Source organism: Halichoeres trimaculatus, unplaced genomic scaffold (assembly GCF_033239565.1).
Source record: "Halichoeres trimaculatus isolate MK-OKI-2021-1 unplaced genomic scaffold, fHalTri1.1 fHalTri1_scaffold_9, whole genome shotgun sequence".
Classification (NCBI taxonomy): domain Eukaryota; kingdom Metazoa; phylum Chordata; class Actinopteri; order Labriformes; family Labridae; genus Halichoeres; species Halichoeres trimaculatus.
In genome coordinates, this window is record NW_027437188.1 from 25,146,141 (window position 1) to 25,168,697 (window position 22,557).

Here is a 22,557-nt window from a genome sequence, read left to right on the forward strand (position 1 = left end):
AACATGCGGGTTTTGGTATCAGGAGAATAGAGAAGAAAGTCGCTTGTACGTCTCACCAGTCGCGGGTTGTGGGTTCCTGGGGCTTGTTTTCTGGAGTGAAGTTGCTTATTTGGGTTTGCTTTGCTCATAGACTGTATAAAACAGGCTTTGCTGCCTGTATGATCCCTGATTCTCTCCCAACTGTCCCCAACGAGACGCGAACGCGACACGTTTTAAACTTTCACTTTCGCTTTCCTGCGCACTCTGCCCCCTGTCTGAGTGCCGTTCAGTCAAGGCTATCAGCTGTGCACTGCTCGAAACATGACGGCAGATGAGTTTGATGCTATTTTACAGCTGAATACAAAAATGCTGCTAGATAGAATATTATCAGAAGACATATCCAAATTCAATACAATTCAAGCAGACCCCAGCCTCAAAGACATAAGTCACTAGAGTCCTTTCAGCATCACCAACATTATCCAAGTAGCTGATTTATGGAAATTAAAGTAATATTATCTCCAACTCTGTTCATAATGTTTTCAAAGTGTTATAATATAATATAATATAATATAATATAATACTATACAATACAATACAATACAATACAATACAATACAATACAATACAATACAATATAATATAATATAATATAATATGATATGATAAAAAAAGTCTGAATTAATTATTTTACTGTAACTAAAAATATGTAACTAAATAAAGTTTGGTTTATAATAAAAGGTTTGCTTAACTTTACCTGATTGAGATTTCCCCTTTTTGCATTTAAATTTAAAAAATCCAACTAAAAGGTCTGCTTGAATCATTATACTGATGTAATTTTATACATCAAAGAGAAATTTAGGATATCGAGATATATATCGTGTATCGAGATATAGCCTACAAATATCGAGATATTGAATTTTGGCCATATCGTGCAGCCCTAGTTATACTACTGTCAGGTGAAATCTCTACACAGGGACCAGTATGTGAAACGATAGATGACATGGTTTTTGAATATTTAAGTAATCCCTTAGCGATTAAAAAAAAAAAAGAATAATTTAAGACTTTTATCTCATCTTAAAACCTTATTTTCCATTTGTAATGTTAGCTAAAACACAGGTTAAGCTGTTTGTGATCATGGTCATACCAACCTACTTGCAGAAGTGGTCTGTTCAAACTTTGGAGTCTATTAATAAAACAGTGACTATCAAGAAAACTTTGTAACTATTATTGAACACATTACCTCGTCACTTTTAATCTGGAAAAAAGTTTTCATAAAACATAGTATTCAGCTAACTCTGGTACAACGCATCAAATGGTGACATTTATGTTAAATACTGTTCATGGTCCCTTTATAAATAAATCAAATAAATAGATAAATACAAGAAAATCTGAGCAAATGCTCATGGGGAACAGATGCGGTGTACCAATTGCATACTTTCGTCAGTACGTTTACATGAAGTGCACTGCGTACACTCTGAATTTAACAGAACAGTTTACAAAATCTTACAAGGTAGAGTTGTTCCAAGTCAAACACTGTGACTACGCACTAACCGGAAACTAGGATTGCATTTCACAACTGTTCACACCTGTTCCTCTGCTTTTCATTGATTTTTTTTTTCATTGATTTGATCCATTCCCCACCTTGTTCTACGTAGCCAATATGGCGCCCATTGAGTGTGAAAGTGTCCACCATTCCACGCTTAACTTTTTGACCGTTTTGAGGGCGTCAGCTGAGAAATCAGAGTGAAATGTATTTTTCGGTATTGTCAGTGTGAACACCCAAAATACACTCAGAATACAGGTGACAATGCAGAAGTGCAAGAGTCTCTATCCTGAAAACAGAGATATTTCAGTAGTTTTAGTAGTAAGTAGTGTTAGCAGTGATTATCAATAGTGATATTTTTTTGTTTGTAATGCTCATCCCAATAAGAAATTGGAGCTCTGATAACCTCAAAATGGCTGGCTTCATGTTTATGCCCCGAGCGATCACATTGTTGATCCAACAGGATTGTTGTTAGAGAGCAGATCAGTTATGAGCTGTGTTCAAAGTGCAGGCTTTAATGTGAAGCAATGTAGTTGTGAAATTAATTCATTCATGACTTCTTATTGGGGATAATTGTAACCCAAATTACTGATCCTCTTTTCACATTGGTCATTATTAAAAAGTGTTTTCTGAATGTTGAGATCAGGTCCACAGCTCTGATTCTCTCCTGTGATTGTTCACCTGCTACTTTCACGCTCCATTTCCTTCAAGGTGTGGAAGGGAAATAGCTGGTCTAATTTGACTCCTAACTGTAAGGTCATTGTTTTCTTGAAAGATCTTTGGCACACTGTGGGCACATCTCTTTTCTCTCTGCGTTCATGTCTGTACTCGTCGTAGCTCCGCCGGTTGTTCAGCTCAAGTAATTGATTTATAATTTATGGCAGGTAGAATCCCCTTGTTGCTTGCATTTTTTACTCGCCCCAAGATACCAATCCAAGTAGCTGTGTGCTGCAGAACAGATGCAACAGAAGCATTTTCTGTTAGAGCTGAAACTGACGTCGTTATATAAGGCACAGATGAAGTAAATAAACCAGAGCAAAAGTTGTCATCAGTTTTAACTGGATGACTTTATTGCTCAACTCCAGGACGTCATGTGCTTAATGAGCTGCTACATCTGCACCAGGGAGATAGTGGTTAAAAGCTCATCATCATTCCCAACCATCAAGTCCTCAGTGCTAAATTTACCTTTGTTGATCTGAGTCAGCAGGCTGGAAGCTGTTGAAGCCGGATCCTGATTTTATTATTATTATTTTGCTCACAGGCTCAGCAATGCAAGCGGCAAATGATTTAGCATGTGTTTCTGTGAGGTGGATAGCAGCCAGCAACAGCTGATAGAAAGACTTGAGGCTTGTTGCTTGATTTTAAGATCCTTCAGTATCTTCAGTCCTGTGCCCTCCACACCTGAAAACGTAATCTGTGGTGTTTTTAAAGGAGCTGCCCTTCCCTGTATGCTCTCTGTCTTCAAAACAACATGAAGAGCAGGTTTGGTCTCGGAAGGGATGGTCAGAGCAACAATTCAAAACGGTTATAAGAAAGCATTTAAGCTTGTATGACTTAGACGGAGGTGTCTGTTTTTGGCGTGAAAAGTGTGAGCCTAACACCCTGGGCTTGTTACTTATCTGTGAGTGGACCTCATGTGAAACCTCATAAACCCAAACGGCTGTGATGCTCTCAGAGATTAATGTCTTGTCTGGATTTATTGAATTTCACACACTTTCTTTAATCAAACCTCTCTGCTTCCCCTAACCTGGTTTTTAGGCATGTTTTTGAGCAGCAGTCCCGCTGCCTCTTTGTGCTTTCTGCAGCCACTCCCTCCACGCATGTACCAGCAGCACTGAGGGCGAGTGTAATAAAACAAAGACAGAGCCAGCAGAAACACAGCAACAGCTAGAGCTCTGCTCTTAATGACACTCATATCCCTCACTTTGTTTAACACCGAGCACTCGCCACCTTCTAAACTCTTGATTTTCTTTTATTCCTGCATTTTCTACATTTATATGCTATGATTATTCTCGTCATGTGCGTTTTTGCACAGTATTTATAAATTACTTATCATTAATGACAACCATGGCTTTGATTATTTAGTGTCTATTGCCCTCGACTTCCCTTCTCTAATTAATGACCTGCAGTATGTGTGAAAATACTGTGTGCTTAGCACAGGACCCTGAACCCCACCTTTCCCTCAGGAAGTGTTTACACACACGCTTGCTCCACAGCAGCTTTGCACAATAACACTTTTCCAAGGACACAGTGTTCACTGGAAGCATGTGCTGTACAAATTCACATACCCTCACACACTGGCAGAGACATTTATGTTTAATTTACAGTTCTTCTTCTACACGCTTATACAGCACAGAGGAAAATCTCAAAGGCCCTGTGAGGACTTTATAAGTGATTTGAAATAACCTCGCTTTTGTGTATTTTCCTGTTCATAATCCATGATTTAAAACAAGATTATCAGCAGTTGTTTCTAAGTGCAGTTTGGTTGGATTTTCCTTGATCAATAAGAATGAATCCAGAGTGAGGTAATGTTAGCTCTGCTAAGTGAGGTTGGAGTTAGCAGATAAGCACAGGTAGGACATGACCAGGATTCAGTAGCCACGTATACATGGACCCAAATATTCCGCTTGCATTCGGTTTCTTTGCTCAAACGGAAAGAATGTAACCTGTGTATACACCTCATTCCGAAAGAAAAGTGCCAATCCGAATGGAAATTTAATTGGTTTCACAGGGGTGGAATATTCCTTTCCCCAAACCGATTGAGGTTTTATGTATCCACTCAAACGGAAAGTTGTCAGGGTACGTTCTTTCAACGCATACTCAGATATGACATAAGCCACAACTAGAGACGTTCCTCAACATAATATCAAGACTGGACGGATGACAAACTTGCAATACGGAGTATTGCAACACTGTGATAAACAAACTTTCGTCCTCCAGCTGTGATAAATCTTGTGATGTTTACGTTTTTCTGCGCATACCCCATTGACTATTCTGTTTGATTACAGCGGCGCATGTAGACCAGAGATTGGAATATTTCTTTCCATGTATACTATTGTTTTTGGAAAAGTCATTCAGAAAGATTCCATTCGGAAAGACGAACAACTCCTCATGCAGCCGTGGCTACTGACGCTACAAGTTTAATGTCGAGTATTAAACAATAGCGTAATGTAACTGTAAATAAACACATCATGTTGTCACTTTGAATCGTGTAAAAAGTTGTTTTGAAAAAACAAGCAGCGTTAAAAAGATGATCCGATCTCCATTTGCTTCCAAAACTAACACACACACTAGTAAGAGGGTAAGAGTCACATTTTTATAACAGGGGTTAATGGTGCTCATGGGAAACAGAGTCTTTATTTGGGAAAATAATTTCCGATTCCAGCCCAATGTGTCACTGCAGTCAATGTGAAACAGTTAGTCCTCGCAGAGCATTTAAGATGCAGAACAAAACAAGGTTTGTAACTCCAGATCTGATGCTCCAGTACCCCGTCACAGTGCTGGCTGAAAGGCAACATTAAAATTGTTTGAATACTCTATTAGCCGTCTCAGGATCTGGACCTTGAAGTTCAGCTATAACTGCCTTTCATTCAAAGTTTTAACATGTCTGTGTTTTTTAATCTTCTTAGATTCAATGTTTATCACAAAGCAGGAGTATTAACATTTTATGCACCAATTCCTACACATTAGCATGCTTTTTAAAGGGAGGTCATAAAATGTAAGTGTTGTGACGAACCAGTCTAACACGGGCCTTGTGTTGAATCGCGCGAAGCCTTTTCCGAAATCCAGCATGAATGTGCAAAATAGATGTTTGTTTTGATTCTCAGTAGCTCAGAATAACAAGTTCAACAGACTTTGTTTGTAGGATTGAAGCCAAAATGGGATTCTTACAGATCCCTACTGGTGGTCAGGCCTGAGGACTGGAACTGGGAGGGATTTACAGGAAACTCAGACACACAACGCATCTCAGGTTAAAACCACATGTGAACGAGATAGCATGCTGTTTGTATCCTGTTGCTAAAAATAGCGGTCATCATGTTTTTTTGTGTGTGTTTTGTTTACAAACATTTTGTCTTTACCACGTCCTGGTGTTAAACTCCACCGGTCTATGTCTCCGAGTTTGTTTGGTCTTGTGCTTCAAAACAAGTCAAATTCGCTGTCTCATTGTATTTATGTTGCACTGACTCACCCTTTCATTTCGCCGCCCACACACATGCACATCATTACGTCGCATTTACCGCAGTTTTGTCTCTTGTAGTTTTTCCAACCGAAGTTGGACATGTGAATGTTTCACTGCAGAGCACAGTTTCTCAGATATGTATGGCTGCTCAGGCAGGATTTGAAACACCAGTTTCCTTTCTACAGGTTATTCATTCAGCTCTTTACCTGAACAAACACAGGGAGCGTACCAATTTAACCATTCCAGGCCAGCATGTCCTATATACCAGACTGTGACTTGACCACTTCAGCTTCAACGTGTCAGAATCTGTGCAGCACATGGCACTTTTTACATCAAAGGAGCCAAGCATTTTAAATAGAGTTGGCCACATTTTGAGGTCTGTGGTTGTCAAGGTTATAATAGTTTTGAATTTGTCATTATAGTTTAGTTTTAGTTAGTTTTGATATTTTATTTTCCATTACAGTTTAGTTTTAATTAGTTTTAGAGCGGGCATTCTAATTTTTATTTAGTTTTGATTTTTGCAACAAGGCTCACTTTTAGTTTAGTTTTAGTTCAGTTTAGTTTAGTTTTAGTTTAGTTTAGTTTAGTTTTAGTTTAATTTTAGTTTTTTCACACCTTATCAACCAGGTGCAGGATTCAAAAAAGTCAGAGTAAATATTTTGTAATACAGTTTATTTTCAAGTCCAACATAGTGCTCACTGCTCAGTCAATGCTGACACCGAATGTTGGCTGCTGCGTTGAACACATGAAAATAATATAAACTTAGTATAAAAAATAAAAGTAAGATTATATATAAATAATGTTGACATAAATTACATAAAAATAATATTAACATAAATTAAATAAAAACAATATAATATTGTATAATTTATTGCTCCAATACGTTTCGTTGCAGCACAGCCAGTTAGTGCAGTAAACAAGTTTGTCCCTATACGCCGCTATGATGGTGCTGTGCGGCGCTGAAAACTGCTGAAAACTGTCTAAAATTGGTTGGTAAAATGTGTCGGATTAATTTAAATCCTAAAGGCTATTGATATTGTCAAAAACTATAACTAAGGGAATTTTGTCTTTAATTTTGGTTAGTTTCAGTTAGTATTGTGAACACAAGATACAGTTTTAGTTAACTTATCGATTTTGTTTTCTTTTCTAGTTTTAATTAGTTTGAGTTAACTGCAATGTATTTTAAATTTTAGTTTTCGTTTTTAGTTTCGTTTTAGTTAACTATTACAACTTTGGTGGTAGTTCTGTTTGTACCTTAGTGCAAGGCTGGTCAATAAGCTTCTCATATTCAGCTTTTTTGTTGTTGCTAGTGTCTGCAATGATTGTATTCACATGGGCTGAAAAGTGAAGCAGATAAATCGCACCTCGGTGATAAAAACAAGAACGCTGACTGCAGCACTAAGTCACAGTCACACACACACTCTAGCTCACAGTATAAATATTGTTAAAGCACAAGGACATGTTAACCAGAGGTATTAATCTGTCTGGATACATTAAACACATATATAGTCTGAAGGGTATGAATTGAATGAGCCTTAGAGGATTTCACCCTCCTTCTTTTCCTGTGCATTAGTGCATTATCCGTCCATATCTGCTCTCAAGTGCCTCACTTCATCTCCCAGCAGTCTCTCAGCCTGAACTGTGGCTTTGAATGCTGCCCAGTCATCTGACTAGAGTTAGCCCCAGCAACAGTCTGGGATGGCAGCAGCGGCTGACCCACTCACACACCAAGAACAATACCTCCTTTTTGCTGACTTAAGTAGAGGAACCCTTGAAGGGGTTACAATTTTCTGAGAGTGCTCCTCAAGACAGACGCACACAAACAGGTGACACAACAGGGACTGTGTCCCGATGCTTGACTTCATCAAATTGATAATAAAAGGATCAGCATCACAGAGGATCTGGATCACCCTAATCCATTTCAGATGCTGTGTTTGTTTGTTGTAGGAAAGGCGACAGTCAGGAAATAAGCACTCCGACTGCAGCAAGACAAGCAAGTGACCTGCTCTTGAACTGCGTCGCACAAAACATGGATACATTGACTTAATGATAAACAGCATCCCAAAAACAAACTCTTTTTGTCACAGACATATTTTTGTCGCTGAGGGTTTGAAGTTTTGTGTTGCTTATGAAAGAAAAGCGGCTCTGAATTTTATGTCTACCTTTTAGTGCTTGAACAAAATGTTCACAGCACATAAAATGACATTTATTCTGCAACAGAGCTACTTGGTGTAGTTAAACTCAATGATGATTTTAATGCGTGCTCAGGTGCTGCTTTGTCAGTTTGTAATAAGGTAAACAACCCTGAGAAAAATAATCCAGACTGTGTTAAAGAAGGTATGAAAAACATGATTACATTGCATTGTGCTCTTTTCAGTATTTCCATTTAGTCTGATTAGTGTGTGAAAGGAGTCAGTGCAACAAAAGCAATCCTAACCTTTTTATTTTCTGTGTTTTGCAGCTCAGAATGTGACGGTGGAGGAGATCCTCTCTTCCTACAAACAGGCCTGTCAGAAACTCAACTGTAAACCCATACCCAAAGTGCTCAAGCAGATACAGGTGAGGCTCCAGAAAACACTTGCAGCTGCAAGTGCAACAAACAGCTCCTAAGCACTTCCAAAACCAGTGAGATGAATCAAAAGCTGTTTGGATGTAAACTAAACTTTAAAGCCTCTGAAGTGTGGAAACTGTTGCCACACTTGTTTCAGGCAGCATTAGTTTTGGTTTAGAGTTCCTTGTTAACTGGCAGGGGTGAATGGAGGCTCTTGATTTTTGTCCCTTTTTCCTTCTCATGCATAACTTTGGCTGTAACTCGATTTGTTTGTGGTTGAGAAACCAAAATATTAATTTCACCCAATTAGGAAGTCTTAGAGACAAGGTCCTGAGTGAGAACCGCCGTTCCACTTGAAATTAGGTTATTCGCCACCTCTCGTGAGACATTACAATCCCCCCTTTAATCCTCTGGCAGAGTGGAAAGCCTCCACAGTCAGGCCTGCCGAACTCCCTGTTTTTGACGCTCTTTTATTCCAATTTGAAGTTGCCTGTTTCCCTGTAATGCAGTCATAAAGCTGCTGCCAGATGCTTGATGGGAAAAGCCTCATCAGGTGGGAGAATGTTTCTCAAGATTACATTGCAGATCACATAGATATGACCTCTGAATAGCTTCCCATGAGACGGGAGTTTTTTATTGGCCGAACCATGAGTTCTTTTATGTATTGTAAGTAACTAAAAATGTATAAAATACATAATAAAATGAAGACATACAAAATTAGGAATGTAGAAATCTGATATAATCTTCAAAGAACAGACCATAAAAACCCATCTGTTCAACTCAAGCTAGAGGAGCCTGAAGTTACAAAAACATCATTCCCAGTGTCATCCTTATATAATGGAATAGTTGTTGTGAAATTAAAACTGATATCAGATCTGAATCTTTAAGGGGTGGGAGAAAAAATAAAAAAAATTCTGTGTGTGTGCAGCAGCACGGGCCCGCCCAACTCTGTTTCTGATTGGCTTACCGTCAGCAGTTCCCCTGTGTTAACCAATCATCACTATCACTCGCTTTCTCAGCAGCAAGGTTCATGTTAGTGTGAGAGCTCACCGCTCCTCGTCCATGCGTTTGTGAAAAGAGGAGGAGAAGGAACGGGGAGTGCTTCATTATAACGCAACTAATGCAACTAACGCAACTAACGCACCTATTTAATTCAAAAGAACTATAACAACACTACAGAATGACAAAAGTAACGCATTACGTTAGAAGTTACAGAGAAAAGTAGTTTCGTTGGGTAACGTAACGAAAAATAATCGATACTTCCCAACACTGCTCATGACTGATAAAAACCATGTTGTTTGCAGTAATATAGAATTAGATGCATCGTAGAATCGAATTGAATCGAATCGTGACCTTGCCGAATCGAATTGAATTGAATTGTAAGAGCAGGACCAATGCACACCTCTAGAAAAAAGTTACCACTTTTCTCCAGCACAGGGTGAATGTTTCCTTCTGACTCATGTGATGTGCATTCTATATGAAAATATGGCTCCTGATGTAGTCTGTAGAAATCATCATCATCATTTAACTTTCTCATATTATCTGGTGCTAAAAAAAGAACAACTAAAAATCGGAAATATCGAAGAATCGCAGTTGGCACCCCAAAAATCATAATAGAATTGAATCCTGAGAATAGCATACCGTCCCAGCCATAGTATCTTTGTCATCGGATAACAAAACCAAGATATCAGGACTTAAAAAGTAAGATTGTGTATCCCAAAGGAAAACTCGTCCTGCTTTTACCTGCTAGAATAATAACATTTGGTGCAACAATCCTGTTTTGAATTCTTAAAAAAAAAGTTTCTAGATCAGATTAACACTTTCATTTAGATATCTAACTGATATATCCGTACACTCAGTGTTGTGCTGCTGTGACTAAGTTGTTCCCTTAAACTGGAAAGTTGGGTTTTGCAACCAGGAAGTCCAGTGGCTCCAACCGCTCTCTACAGACCACACATCCTACTTTTAATACATCCTTACAGAGGCTGCAGTGGTAGAGGCTGTAAGAAGACAAAAGAATGCATCCTGTGGAAGCTTGAAAGTGCTTGGGTACAAATAACCGCATGTAACTCTGAGCAAGACAACAAATGCAGTATAGTAGAGATAAGACGCAGCCAAGAGCTGGATTAGCTGACTGACAGCAGTGAGGAAAACCAGTCAGCTGCACCCCAAAACCCTTTGTAAAATTCTTGATTAAGAGGTCGCACAAAATGATATTCCAAGAGTTTCATCTAAACCTTTCCCAGTGGTGTTGAAAGTGCTTCAGAAAGCTGTTAATGTGCTCCAAGGGGACAGCATGATTCATCATGGCATGACTCTGAACAAGAGCTTCCGGTAAAGATAGCACCTCTCCTCAGTTTTTACTCCCAGCAGGCAGACAGTTGTTTCATGTCTTTTTTTGCCCTCTCTTGTGGGTTAGCCAGCACAGTCATGTGTCCTTTAATCCCTCTGCATAAGCAGTTCTTGACGCTGGTGGGGGAAACCTCAGGCTGTGTTTTTTTATATATCTGATGACCTCGTGCCTTTGTGTATGATTTGATGCACAAACTTCTTAAATGGGCTGGCTGGATGTGTATTTTTGTCACAGATCAGTAAATGTGTAGGAGGTTTGACTTGATGGGAACAGCGAGGCTTTTCAGACCCCGAATGAAACTGGAAACATGAAACAAGGACATGAAACATGGACACAGATGTGTAGTGCACATTTTTTTCTTGCTGCGGCTAAATAAAAACTCCTTGTTCCTGTTTCATTTGTTGTGTGAGCGTGTGAACATCCCATCACCAAAGAGATTCCCCCTCCTGTCAATCTGACTGAACTGATGGAGGACTTGGCAGGGCTCACCCTCTCAGCAGGGACACATTTTCTCCTGTTAATTCTGACCCAGCCTCCCAGCGGCACACACGCATAAACCCTTTATGGGGCCTCACTACTGGAGCTTAGCACCTGTGGGTGTGGCTTTATATGTGAGTGATGTAAAGTGGGCTAGAGATGGAAGCACGCTTGTGATGCAAGAGACTCCACAAAGAGATCTTCACACGCCGGGCCAGAAGGACAGAAAAGTTTAGTTAACAGCTACGTATAAACGGACATCACTTTGCTGAGTCTGACTTGGCTCAGCAGTCTGGGTTCACTTCCACAGGGAGTCCATGAGCATGGGATTTCTGGTCATCACAGAGATATCCCACCTTTTTCATCCCTCTCTCATATTCAGCTTTTTCTTTGATTGCTCATGTTAGCAATGTCTGGCCTCGCTCCATCCCTCCCTGCCTCTGTGGTCGTTCGGTCCAAAACCGCCCCCTCTCATTTTTGCTTAGTCATGCTCACAGCAACCAGCCACATAAACAAGCCAGTCAAACCAAATGGCTGGCCAGTGAGGAGCTCAGCCTTTTTACTGTTTTTCCTCTTTCACTCTAAATGCTTTCTTTATTAAGTCCAACTGCACTGTACACGTGGCTGCCTGCCAGGGGCCCTATAGGCTGTGTGCTTCTCTGGCCAGCTTGTGTACATGTGTGCGTGTGTGTGTGTGTGTGTGCTTTATAAGGGTCACTATTTAGCAGCTGCGTGTTAAATACCGGCTCTGCAGTTACTCCCGGTGGAGTCTTGAGACCTGAACACTTGGTAGCCTTGTGTCACATTTCTGCCACCACAATCCCCTCAGGGACAAGTGGTTTCCCAGTTATGCAATGTCTTACATGCAGCCAGGGTGCTCGCTTCATTTCTTCGAGGATGCTGAAACATGCTCTCTTTAGGCTGGGCGACTAAATCAGGAATAAAGGAAAGTAAGCTTTATCATTATTAAGAAATGTAAAAGCTTGTCCTGAGCAAACCACCTATCTCACCTCATTCAGGTACCCCAGATTATTCCACCAGGAGTGGCTCTTTGCATCAGCTGTAAGAAAAATCTGTGGGTCAACGAACAGAAATGAGCTGAACCGAAAATCCACCTGAGCAACATAGTCTGTGGAAATAGAATAAAGAGAGAGGGAAGAAAAGAGAGATAGATATGTATGAATAATGGGTGCATTACCCACAGGAGGTGCCAGTCAAGGTTATAATACTTTTGGATTTGTCAGTATAGTTTAGTATTGGTAAGTTTAGACATTTTTTTCCCATTACAGTTAAGGTTTAATTAGTTTTGGAGCAGGCATTCTAGTTTGTATTTAGTTTTGATTTTTGCAACAAGGCTTAGTTTTAGTTTAGTTTCAGTTTAGTTTCAGTTAAGTTTTAGTTTTTTTCATACCTTATTAACCAGGTGCAGGATTCAAAAAGGTCAGAGTAAATATTTTGTAAAACAGTTTATTTTCCAGTTCAACATAGTGCTCACTGCTCAGTCAATGCTGATACTGAACTGTTGGCTGCTGCGTTTAACACAAGAAAATAATATAAACTTAATATAAAAATATAAACATAAATTATATAAAATAATGTTGACATGAATTAAATAAAAATAATAATAACATAAATTATATAAAACAATATAATATGAGCTTTAATAATTAGAAACTTGGACTCTGTAACAATTAAGTCAGACTTACATGCAGTTAAACTATTACAGATGCTCTGATTCATTGCTCCCCTACATTTTATGCAGCACAGCCAGTCAGTGCAGTGAACAAGCACGTCCCTATACGCCGCTATGATGGTGCTGTGCGGCACTGACAACTGCTGAAAACTGTCTAAAATTGGTGGGGAAAATGTGTTGGATAGATTTAAATCCTATAAAGGCTATTAATATTGTCAAAAACTATAACTAAGGACATTTTGTCTATCATTTTTGTTAGTTTCAGTTAGTTTTGAGAACAGAAGATACAGTTTTAGTTTACTTATCGTTTTTCTTTTCTAGTTTTTATTAGTTTGACTTAACTGCAGTGTATTTTAAATTTTAGTTTTCGTTTTTAGATTCGTTTTAGTTAACTATTACAACCTTGGTGTAGGTCCACCCTTCTGTTAAGTTGTTGCCTCCACAAAATGTGCAAAACATAGCGTGTGCTAACAGATAACATCAGTGTTTGGGTTTAGGTAGTGATGTACTGATCTGATCCTGAACCACAATACAGTGGTGGCCAAAAGTGATTGTAACACTTGGCTTTTAAAGAAGTTTCAGTTGTTAAAAACCCACAAAACAGAGAAAATAAGTCATCATTACATCCTGATGCTCTATATTCCATAGAATAGAGCCATCATGAGGAGATTTGGGTCGTTTTTCTTATAAAAAGGGACATTAAAAATGACGGACTGGCTCCCTCAAGTCCGAACACCAACCCCATCCAGCAAATTTTGATGAGTTGGAAAATAAATTAGACAGGTTTATTGTACATTCAAAAAGCACAAGATCACATTAGTGTTGAAGTTCCCAGGATATATTTTGACCCTATGCCAGAGGCATCTGCTGCTGTAACTGCTACAAAAGTGGACATACCAAATATTAACCCTTTGTGGCCGACCACACCAAGTCTGCCAGAGCACATCTTGACGTTTTTCTGTGCTGTAGTGTCACTTTTTTGTGTAAGACTTTGCTATGCATTGAAAAAACCTTTACATCCCAAATGTTAATAAAATGTATTGACTTTTGTCCAAAATAATTAAAGAAATTGCTAAGAAAAAATAAAGTGCAATAAACTGTTTAAAAAAAGAGAGAAAATTTTACACATATTTTTCCAATCACAATAATGTCATGGCTGTATCTCTCAAAAATCTAGTTGTTAAAAAAATGTATGTCTTACGTAAGCATGACCTCAGAGTTGCATTAAATGCGACCTGGCATTTCAGACCGCAGTTGCCTTCAAAATAACCTGATAGTGCCACGTTTGAAAGTGGCCTGAATCTGACTCAAAATTGTCCAATTCAATGTGACTTTTGCTGTTCACACTGTCACAAACCAGAAGGAGAGCTGGCACTTTCTGAGTTATTTTGTGTTTCTAAAGTAGGTAAATTAGGCGCAAGTTATGTTTAGGAATTCTATCAAAGCTTCCAATCAGCCCTCTGGTTGAAACACTTTTTTAAGGAACAGCTTATTTCTAAGATTTAGATTCTCAGCATTCAGAAGTTTAGCAGAGCAGCAAGTTTTGGATACGTTGCCATTCTTTTCAGTCGCAGCTGCATAAACTCCATTCCAGTTTATGTGGATATAAATAGTTGTGTCCCGCTTTTGTCTCAGTGCAGCAATGCGGTCTTATTTAGCAAGAAAGTAAAAGTTTATCCATTTCAAACCTGTCAGGAAATCTGCAGCCATAGGGTTGTATTTAATCTATATCTAATCCATAGATCATGGTGATATTGACCTCACACAAATAAAAAGGTTTTCAGGTGATTGACTGTAAGATGCTCTGGTCCGGTAAATCATGCTAAAAGAACAACACATTGAGGCCCAGTTAGGAGGGAGAGTTTAATAACAAGATCAGAAAGAGAATCAGCAGCTCCATGTTGTCCTCCCACAGCACGCACGCTCACACACACACACACACACACACACACACACACACACACACACACACACACACCCAAACCAGTACTCGTGCAGAGGCACCCTGTGCGTCATGTACTATTTTTGGTCCTGGCAGCTCTGTCAGAGAGGTATTTACACTGATAGAGTCTTCCTCACTGACAGGTGCTGCAGTTAATGGTAGGTGAGGATTGTTCTCCTGTTAAATATCTCCCCTGCATGTGTGCTAAGAAAGATGACACCACCTGAATGACAACTGAGACTTTTCATTTTTCAGCTGATCTCTGAAACTGTTCCAACCCATTGTTTTCAAGTTCTGGTGCTATTCTTTGTTTTTATGACAATAAAGATTTTTCAGATTTGGCATTTCAAATATCATCACGCTTTGGGGAGCCATGCAGAAGGCCATGAACAGTCAGTGCGGCTAAACCACCATCAGCACACACACACATGCACACACAGAAAAGTGACTGAAGTGAGGCACGAGGGCAGAGGTGATGGAGTTTATGCTGAATGGGGCGAGGAGTCAGCTGGAGGGATTTGCTGGTTAACAATTTCGAATGCAGCCCTTGGTTTGTGTTTTCTGTGATTGTCTCAGGTTGGCTGTTTTTTTTAAGTATTTTTGCAGCTTTTTTTGTAGAATTTCTTTGGCATTTAGTCAAGTTTTACTCCTACAGGCTTGTGCATACTTTAGTTATCAGCCCACTTTTTAGCTCTCTGAATTTTTTCTGTATCTCAGCTCTGTTAAGTTGAACCACTTTATCTCCCTTCCTACCCACCAGCAAACCTTTGGACTGTTTTTGAGTAGATTGAATTAGTCCAAAGGTTAAAAAAGTCTTGTGAGCTGTGCTTCTTTAATTTTCTGGTAAGCTGATTCAGTTCTACATTTTACTAAGACAAATATTACAAGCATTAATGTCCATTTTTGAGTGTTTGGCTAAAAAGTAGAATCTCAAAAGTGATCATCAAGAAAAACAACTTCTTTTCAGTGCTGCAGTGTGCACCCTGAGCTGAAGGCCACTTTTTTAAAGTTTAAAGCATTGTGATTCAGGCAGTCGTCACTTTGGTTCTTCATATCAACAATATTTTGGCGCTACAGCTCTTTAGGTCATTAGAGGATATTTGAGCAAATACATCCTGCAAAGCTTTCTCATTAGAAATCTCAGGAATATAAATTCTGTCATCTCCTTATATCATATACATGCATATCCTAATAATGGGATTATTTATGAACTGGATTTAACTTGCTGTTTGAAGAACAAGGAGATTTTTTTCCAATCATGACCTTTAGGGCTTCCATATAATACAGGAACTGTGCTTTAACTAACAGGCTTCTTTTTGTCTCTGCAGGAACTGAAAGACCTGACACAGCGAAATGAATGCTTAGATTTAAAAGGTAAGCAGCCAGATCAACAAGCTCAGCACTATAAATGTAACTTAAAGGAATAATGTCACTTTTTTTTTTAATTTACGACATTTAGAATCCCATAAAATGAGCTAATGTAGACAATTGACCCCAGGTGTTTCCTCCTCAGGTGAGAAGCTTGACTACAAAGCATGTGAGTCTCTGGAGGAGATTTTGAAGAGGGTCCAGTTTAAAGTGATAGACCTGGAGCAGACCAACCTGGATGAAGATGTAAGAAGACCCTGCCTTTTAAAACCACTTTTTCATTCCCATCTTTCATTACTTTCAGGTGCATCAAGCATCCTTCCACTCTTTTCTCCATGTTCGTGCCTGTTTCACCCTCTTACCTTCTGTCACTGCTGTTCTTTGCTTCCAGACAAACTGTGATCCTCTTTTTCACTCTTCTGGCACTGGCAGGATGTGGAGTGTTTGTCATGGGTTTTTTGATTACTCCAGATGTCTACTTGTGTAAACACCATTAGGGTTGTTTGGCTCCAGGCACGCACACACACTCAGACAGCGCAGCAGTGCGGGGCAGAGGGACACAGACCACTTCCTGTCACACATGGCTCTAAATGCACAGAGCTGTGTCACACAGAGAAGTAGCTCTGCTTTTAGCTGCAGTCATACAGAGGAGTCTTAAGGGGAGGTAGCGTCTCTGTGTTTGACATCAAAGAGCAATGATTGGTCCACTCTGTCCGCTGATGGCTGATAAGTGATAAGTGAAAAGTACACCCAAAAAACTAAAAGGCATCTAAATTTTCTGGTTTTTCAGTTGAAACACAAGCTATAGGTCAGACTTAAAGATTACAGAACAAAAAGAGATGTTTTACCCTTGGAGTAGCTTCTTGTCGTCTGAGAGCACTCTAAGAAGAGTACTAACGCTCTTTTTAGCATGGTTTATGTGTAGTGACTCTTGCAGAAAATTTTTCTTCTTTGCAGTTAAAACAGAGTTTACAACCTTAAAGCCCTGAAATGTAAAACATAAACATAAATCTAATTTTGTAAGCCAACAAATGCCTGTGCTACCAAATTTGATAGCGTGATGTATCAGAGAATAAGTGGCCTCAACCCCTTTTCACCATGTTGGGGTATTTCTTAAATGTTCTTTCTGATTCCATATTCCCTTCATTCGTTGCTGGCATCATTGCTTTATTTAATTCACAGAAATCAGAATCATAAATACTTTGATTATCTCTGGGAGTAAAACCAGTTTTTACAGGTAAACTTGTACACAGTATGCTAAGAATCTTAATAGAAAGTACAAACAGAAAGTAAACTACAATCTCAGATGCTCTGTCTGCAGTCAGACAGTGATGGTACTGAGTATGCATCACAAAGTTGTCAGGTAGCAGGAAAGAGGACGGGAGACCCACAACTAAAAGTCTACGTCCAAGCAGCAGCACAATTTTACAGTTAGCAGAGACCTCCTGGAAGTCGTCTATGATGGCATTAAGGTCAGTGATATCTTGACGCAGCCACGTCTCCATAAGGCACAACATACAGCACTCCCCAAACTCTGACTGACTCTAGGTTAGTCCTATAAGTTTGTCCATCCTATTTACCCAAGATCTTGCGTTGCCAATAATGAGAGAAGTAAGACAAGAGTCACATATTCTCTCCCATATTGTAAAAACAGCTCTCTTTGCCTCCTCTGCATCCAAGTGCAAAATCTTAGATATCCAGAGTTCTGCAGGAATCTCCAGAGGCTTTGGCAATGAACCGGCCTGGTTTCAGCGCTACCAGGCAGCTAAGAATGGGTTTAAACATTACAGGATTCCTGCGCAACTGCATCAACAACAGCAACAGAGTTCTAGCTAAGTTCTGTGGTTCCTCCATGACAAACAATGAAAAACATGCCACAGCTTTGTCCAAACGGATGCCCAGAGCGGGGCAAACATTTAAAAGAAAATCCCAGATGAAAATTTTGCATTTTAAATGAAAATAGAATAATATGGAAAACAAGAAAGAAAGAAAATAAAGGTTGAAGGTTTTGTGCATGCGCTCAACTGTGACCAGGGTCATTAACCCATTTAGACTGGGTGCAACACATGTAAAGCCAGCCTCTAATGCCACGCGCGTCTATCCCTTTAAGACTCGATGCAATGGCCATTTTAGAAGGTACTGTCATTTTAGGACATGCGGCTAATGAAATTCGCTGTGATTTTCTCATGAAATACGCATGGGTAAAAGCAAGGATCTTCCAATAAATAAAAGCCCAAGTTCTAAAATATCAAATAGTTTTTTTTCCTGTTTCTGTCTTCTCCAGAGGCTGAGATTTGAAGGTTGTAGTAAATTCTGACAGCTCAGAATACTTTTTTTTCCAGAAAACGTTCAGGTTTGTAGAGATTGTGTGCAATTTATGCTCAGGTTTTTAAGGATGTTTTCTGCAGATGTCTTAGGTGTGAATTGGTTAACACAATTTTCAGCAAGAATAAGTAAAGGAGTTAAGATTGGGAGAAGGCATGTATTAAAGGGTCTGTGCAGCCTCTGTTCAAGGAGTATGTGCTTCAACCAGCTGGACTGGGTGATATGGATCACTGTGGCAGCTGCACTTTACAGGAGTTAGAAAACATACAAGATGTACCCCTGGTTATTCTGCTTCTTCTAAATAATTATTTTTATTCTTCTAACCTATCACTTCCATCTGACATGTTATTAACATGCAGAGTGTATTTGGATGTGGTCAGGCTCATATTAGGATTGGATTTACTCCAGGTGTTCAGCTAGTTTGTTTAATGTGACCAAATCCTCGTTCATCAACCACTCAGAAGCTCATTATCTACCTCATTCTGCCTGCTCCTATTTCCTGAAAACAAAGGTGTCAGTTTGTTGGAGCCGGAGTTTCCAGTGACCTCTGACGTGTTGTGTCAAATACACATGACAGGTTTAATTTACATGCTGTGGAGGATGCACTTAAACAGAGGTTGTACTGAACAGAAATAGGTTATTGTTATCTAGAAATATTTTGCAGCCTCTCAAAACTGTTGCGCACATATTTACTCCACAGATATTTATTTTTAGAGAACACACAACCAGCTTATGCAGAAACACAAACACTCACATAATCCAAACAAAACGCAGGATGACGTAAGCACCCAGCTCACCAAACGTGTAACACTGTCCCGGAAATGTGAATGAAGAGGCCTGAATGAGTCAGTGATTGGGTCACCGGCGTCTCATTCAAAGACAAGTGTCCCGCCTTTGGCTCGGAATAAACGAGGAGCTGAAAGGAGAAACTATCAAGGATGTGAAGCTGGAGAAGAGAAACATAAGAGGAAAGGGTGATAGAAAAAGGAATCAACGAGGGAAGCGAAAGATGGATTCATCTTTTATGTGAGATGAAACACAGGGGATGGCTTCATTTGGCAGAGCTTCACATCTGCAGCAGTGGCGCCTTTTTGGGAGATGAAAGAGCAGAAAATAGTTTTGGAGAGATGTTTGAAAGAGCACGGGGAGGAGCGCTCACACAGGCTGGCTTTTATTGGACTCAATGTGACTCATCATCTCCCCCACCCTGTAGACAAACTCACGTGTGTAAACTCGATAATTTCTCCCAGTTTACACAGTCACACATGCAGAGGAGGTAAAGGTTACGAGACACTATCAAGCAGCCTGTCAGACTTTGTAGATATCATCAGAGCTATTGAACCTTTTCAGTTTTAGTTAAAATGTGCTGATGACTTTAAGGTCATCAAAGTGATAGAGGAAAAGCAGATTAGGCCATTTGACTCATCTCCAGAGTCATCAACAGCTTTACAGGCAGTTTTTCAGTAATGGATGAAACTTTAGTCCTTTTAATGCACTGATCAAACCACAGTCACTTAAGTATTTTCATCATCAGTCGACCTTCTTAAGTCATTATGTTTGAAGAGTAAACTCTATTGAATGTGAAAGAATCCACATATTCATTTTTAATAATATCAAGCTTCAAGGATTAGCTGATCACTCAGTTGTTTCAAAAACACATGAAGCTTGGTGTTAGTTCAGGCAGGCCATGAAGTCAAGCTGGGCCCACAGAACATCAGCTGCTCTTATCACCAGTCCCTATCAGCTGACAGCTCAGCTGATAATATTTACACAACTGAGCGGGAAAAAAGAAAAAAATGTTTTTTTGCTGAAACTGCTTCACCCTGCCTCCCCTGCACCCCAGCTCCTCTTTTTCTACTGTGCTATGAAATTTCACCAATGCTCTCTCGGTTCTGTACTTCTGGGGTCTTTCCTGCTGCTCTCCCTGCTTTGGCTCTCCATGTATGCATATGAAAAAGAGGGGAGGTGTGCTCTCCTCATGTCAGGCTTTTGGCATCTGGAGGAGCAGGGAGCTCCTGAGCAGAGCCATACAACCACATTTGACTTATTGCATAGAAATAATTAACTTTTTAAATGAAATAATTAATTAGAATAACCTCTGATCTGACTAAACAAGATAAATAAAAACATAACTTTGAGGAGCTATGACTGATTTTCTGTCAAATTCTGATATTTCATAAAAAGGGCCAGTAGATGAAAAAAAAAAGATTGTTTGCACATTTATAAATAAAAACAATAAGGTCAAAGTGCTTGCTTGAGCCCCGCCAGGCTTGAATCAGTCCTTAACCTGGAAAATAAAAGCATCTACACTTTCCATTTCACCTCTTTTCACCCCTATCTGAAACCCTCATGGAAACACCTAAGCAGGTCTGACCTATCCTAAATCACCATTGCCATGGTAACTCCATCTGCCTCACACTGTCTCGTGACATCTATTTTAAAGGTTTTGACCCCCTGACCACCTGTGAGATTAGTTTCCAACTGTTGGAGACGTGATGTGAAATGACATTTTAAACATGATTATCTCTTGTCCTCCTTGGTGTCTCCCTGCACGCTGCTCTCCTCAGGGTGCATCAGCTTTGTTCGACATGATCGAGTACTACGAGTCGGCCACGCATCTCAACATCTCATTCAACAAGCACATCGGCACGAGAGGATGGCAGGCTGCAGCTCACATGATGAGAAAGGTGAGAGGTTTTCACCACTGGAGAGAGGGACAATAAAGGATTCAGCTTTTATTTGATTAAACTTTATTTTGCCTTAATTTATTAAAAAAATATATGTTATTGTGTGTTGTTCTATTTTATTTTTGGTTTTGTGAAGGGTTAGGGTTAGTTAGTGAAAAGTGAAAGTTTTTATCACTTTTTTAAATTTTGTTTTATCCTTATTTATTCCTTTCATTATTATCCTTTATTTAAACACATAAGACTGCATGAAAATGGTATGTCAAACGAGGTCAGGAAGCCACCCAGATTATAAGAAAGGACTTAGGAAATGAAACCTTAATTCAAACTCTCAGGAGCAGCATAAGTACACAAAATCCAAGTTGATCCTTCAAATCACATATTACATTTTAAAATTGTGAAAACCACAAAATCAGTGACTTCATAGAAAAAAAGAAAGTTTAAAAAGTAAAGGAGCAAAAACACCAAAAGACAAACTATTAAATATTAATGAATTTAATGTGACTAGAGTTTCTTTTTAAAATTTTGACAACCACAAGACAAAAGTGAACTGTGTTTTATTTTAAAATAAGAAAGCTGAAGTTGATCAACGAGTCTGTTAGTTTATGAAGGAATCTGGGATTACATTTGAACAAGTTTCAGAATAATGATGGAATAAAATATACATATATATTTGTTTGTAAACATAAAAATCTGATGGATATTTATGTTTTATCCTAAAACAGTGGGTTTTTTTTTTTTGGGGGGGGGGGGGGGGGGGGGGTTCAAAGAGAGCAGGAACTTTTTTTTAAGACAAACAAAAGTTAAATTATGGAATGATAGATACCAAACTGTAAATTGGAATTATTACTGCTCCACAAACATTAATTCATTGACTCACTCACTGCTATGATTTACTGTTTAGCGGACAAGAAATGGTAATAATAATGTAGATGTGTGTATGGCAAAGAAATTAAAGTTTATGTAATAATACGTTTATAAATATAGTTCAAAAACAATAAACTGAATTAAAATATCAGGAGTTTCACAACAAGCAGCACAATACTTTGGGTCTTTGTGGCAACTTTATATGTGAGCGTTTCAAAGTTCATCATTAATAAAGATACAGCTTTAAGGTGCTTACAGATTGAATTTTGCTGTAGCACCTGTCAGTGTATCAGTGGTGTTGATGTATTATTTTAATCTCTGAGTCTGAGCTGCTCTGTGCTGCTGTCTTCTGTCATCACCCAGACACACAGGTCGGTTCTTCCTTGCTTATCCTTCCAAAGTCTTGTGGTGCCCTTTAGAGTGTACTTTACTTCAGTCATCACCGTTCAGTGCAAGGAATACAAATAAGTTTCTGGGTAAACACATGAAGACATGAAGTTTTGAACAATATTTGTGGAACGGGAGCTCATAAACATACATCTGAGGGTTCGTTTTCAAGGAAGTGAAAAAAACATGTTATGTTAGTCTTTTTTAA

General features: G+C 39.1%; 1 protein-coding gene across 1 annotated transcript in view; it reads left to right on the forward strand.

Moving 5' to 3' along the window:
* The window catches only part of ppp1r37 (protein phosphatase 1, regulatory subunit 37), a 49,103-nt gene that overhangs the window by 14,600 nt on the left and 11,946 nt on the right, over nucleotides 1-22,557 (forward strand). The window contains exons 2-5 of the mRNA XM_074679124.1: nucleotides 8,164-8,261; nucleotides 16,047-16,092; nucleotides 16,232-16,332; nucleotides 20,979-21,098. Coding sequence (XP_074535225.1) covers nucleotides 8,164-8,261; nucleotides 16,047-16,092; nucleotides 16,232-16,332; nucleotides 20,979-21,098 — 365 coding nt within the window. The remainder of the gene's footprint in view (nucleotides 1-8,163; nucleotides 8,262-16,046; nucleotides 16,093-16,231; nucleotides 16,333-20,978; nucleotides 21,099-22,557) is intronic.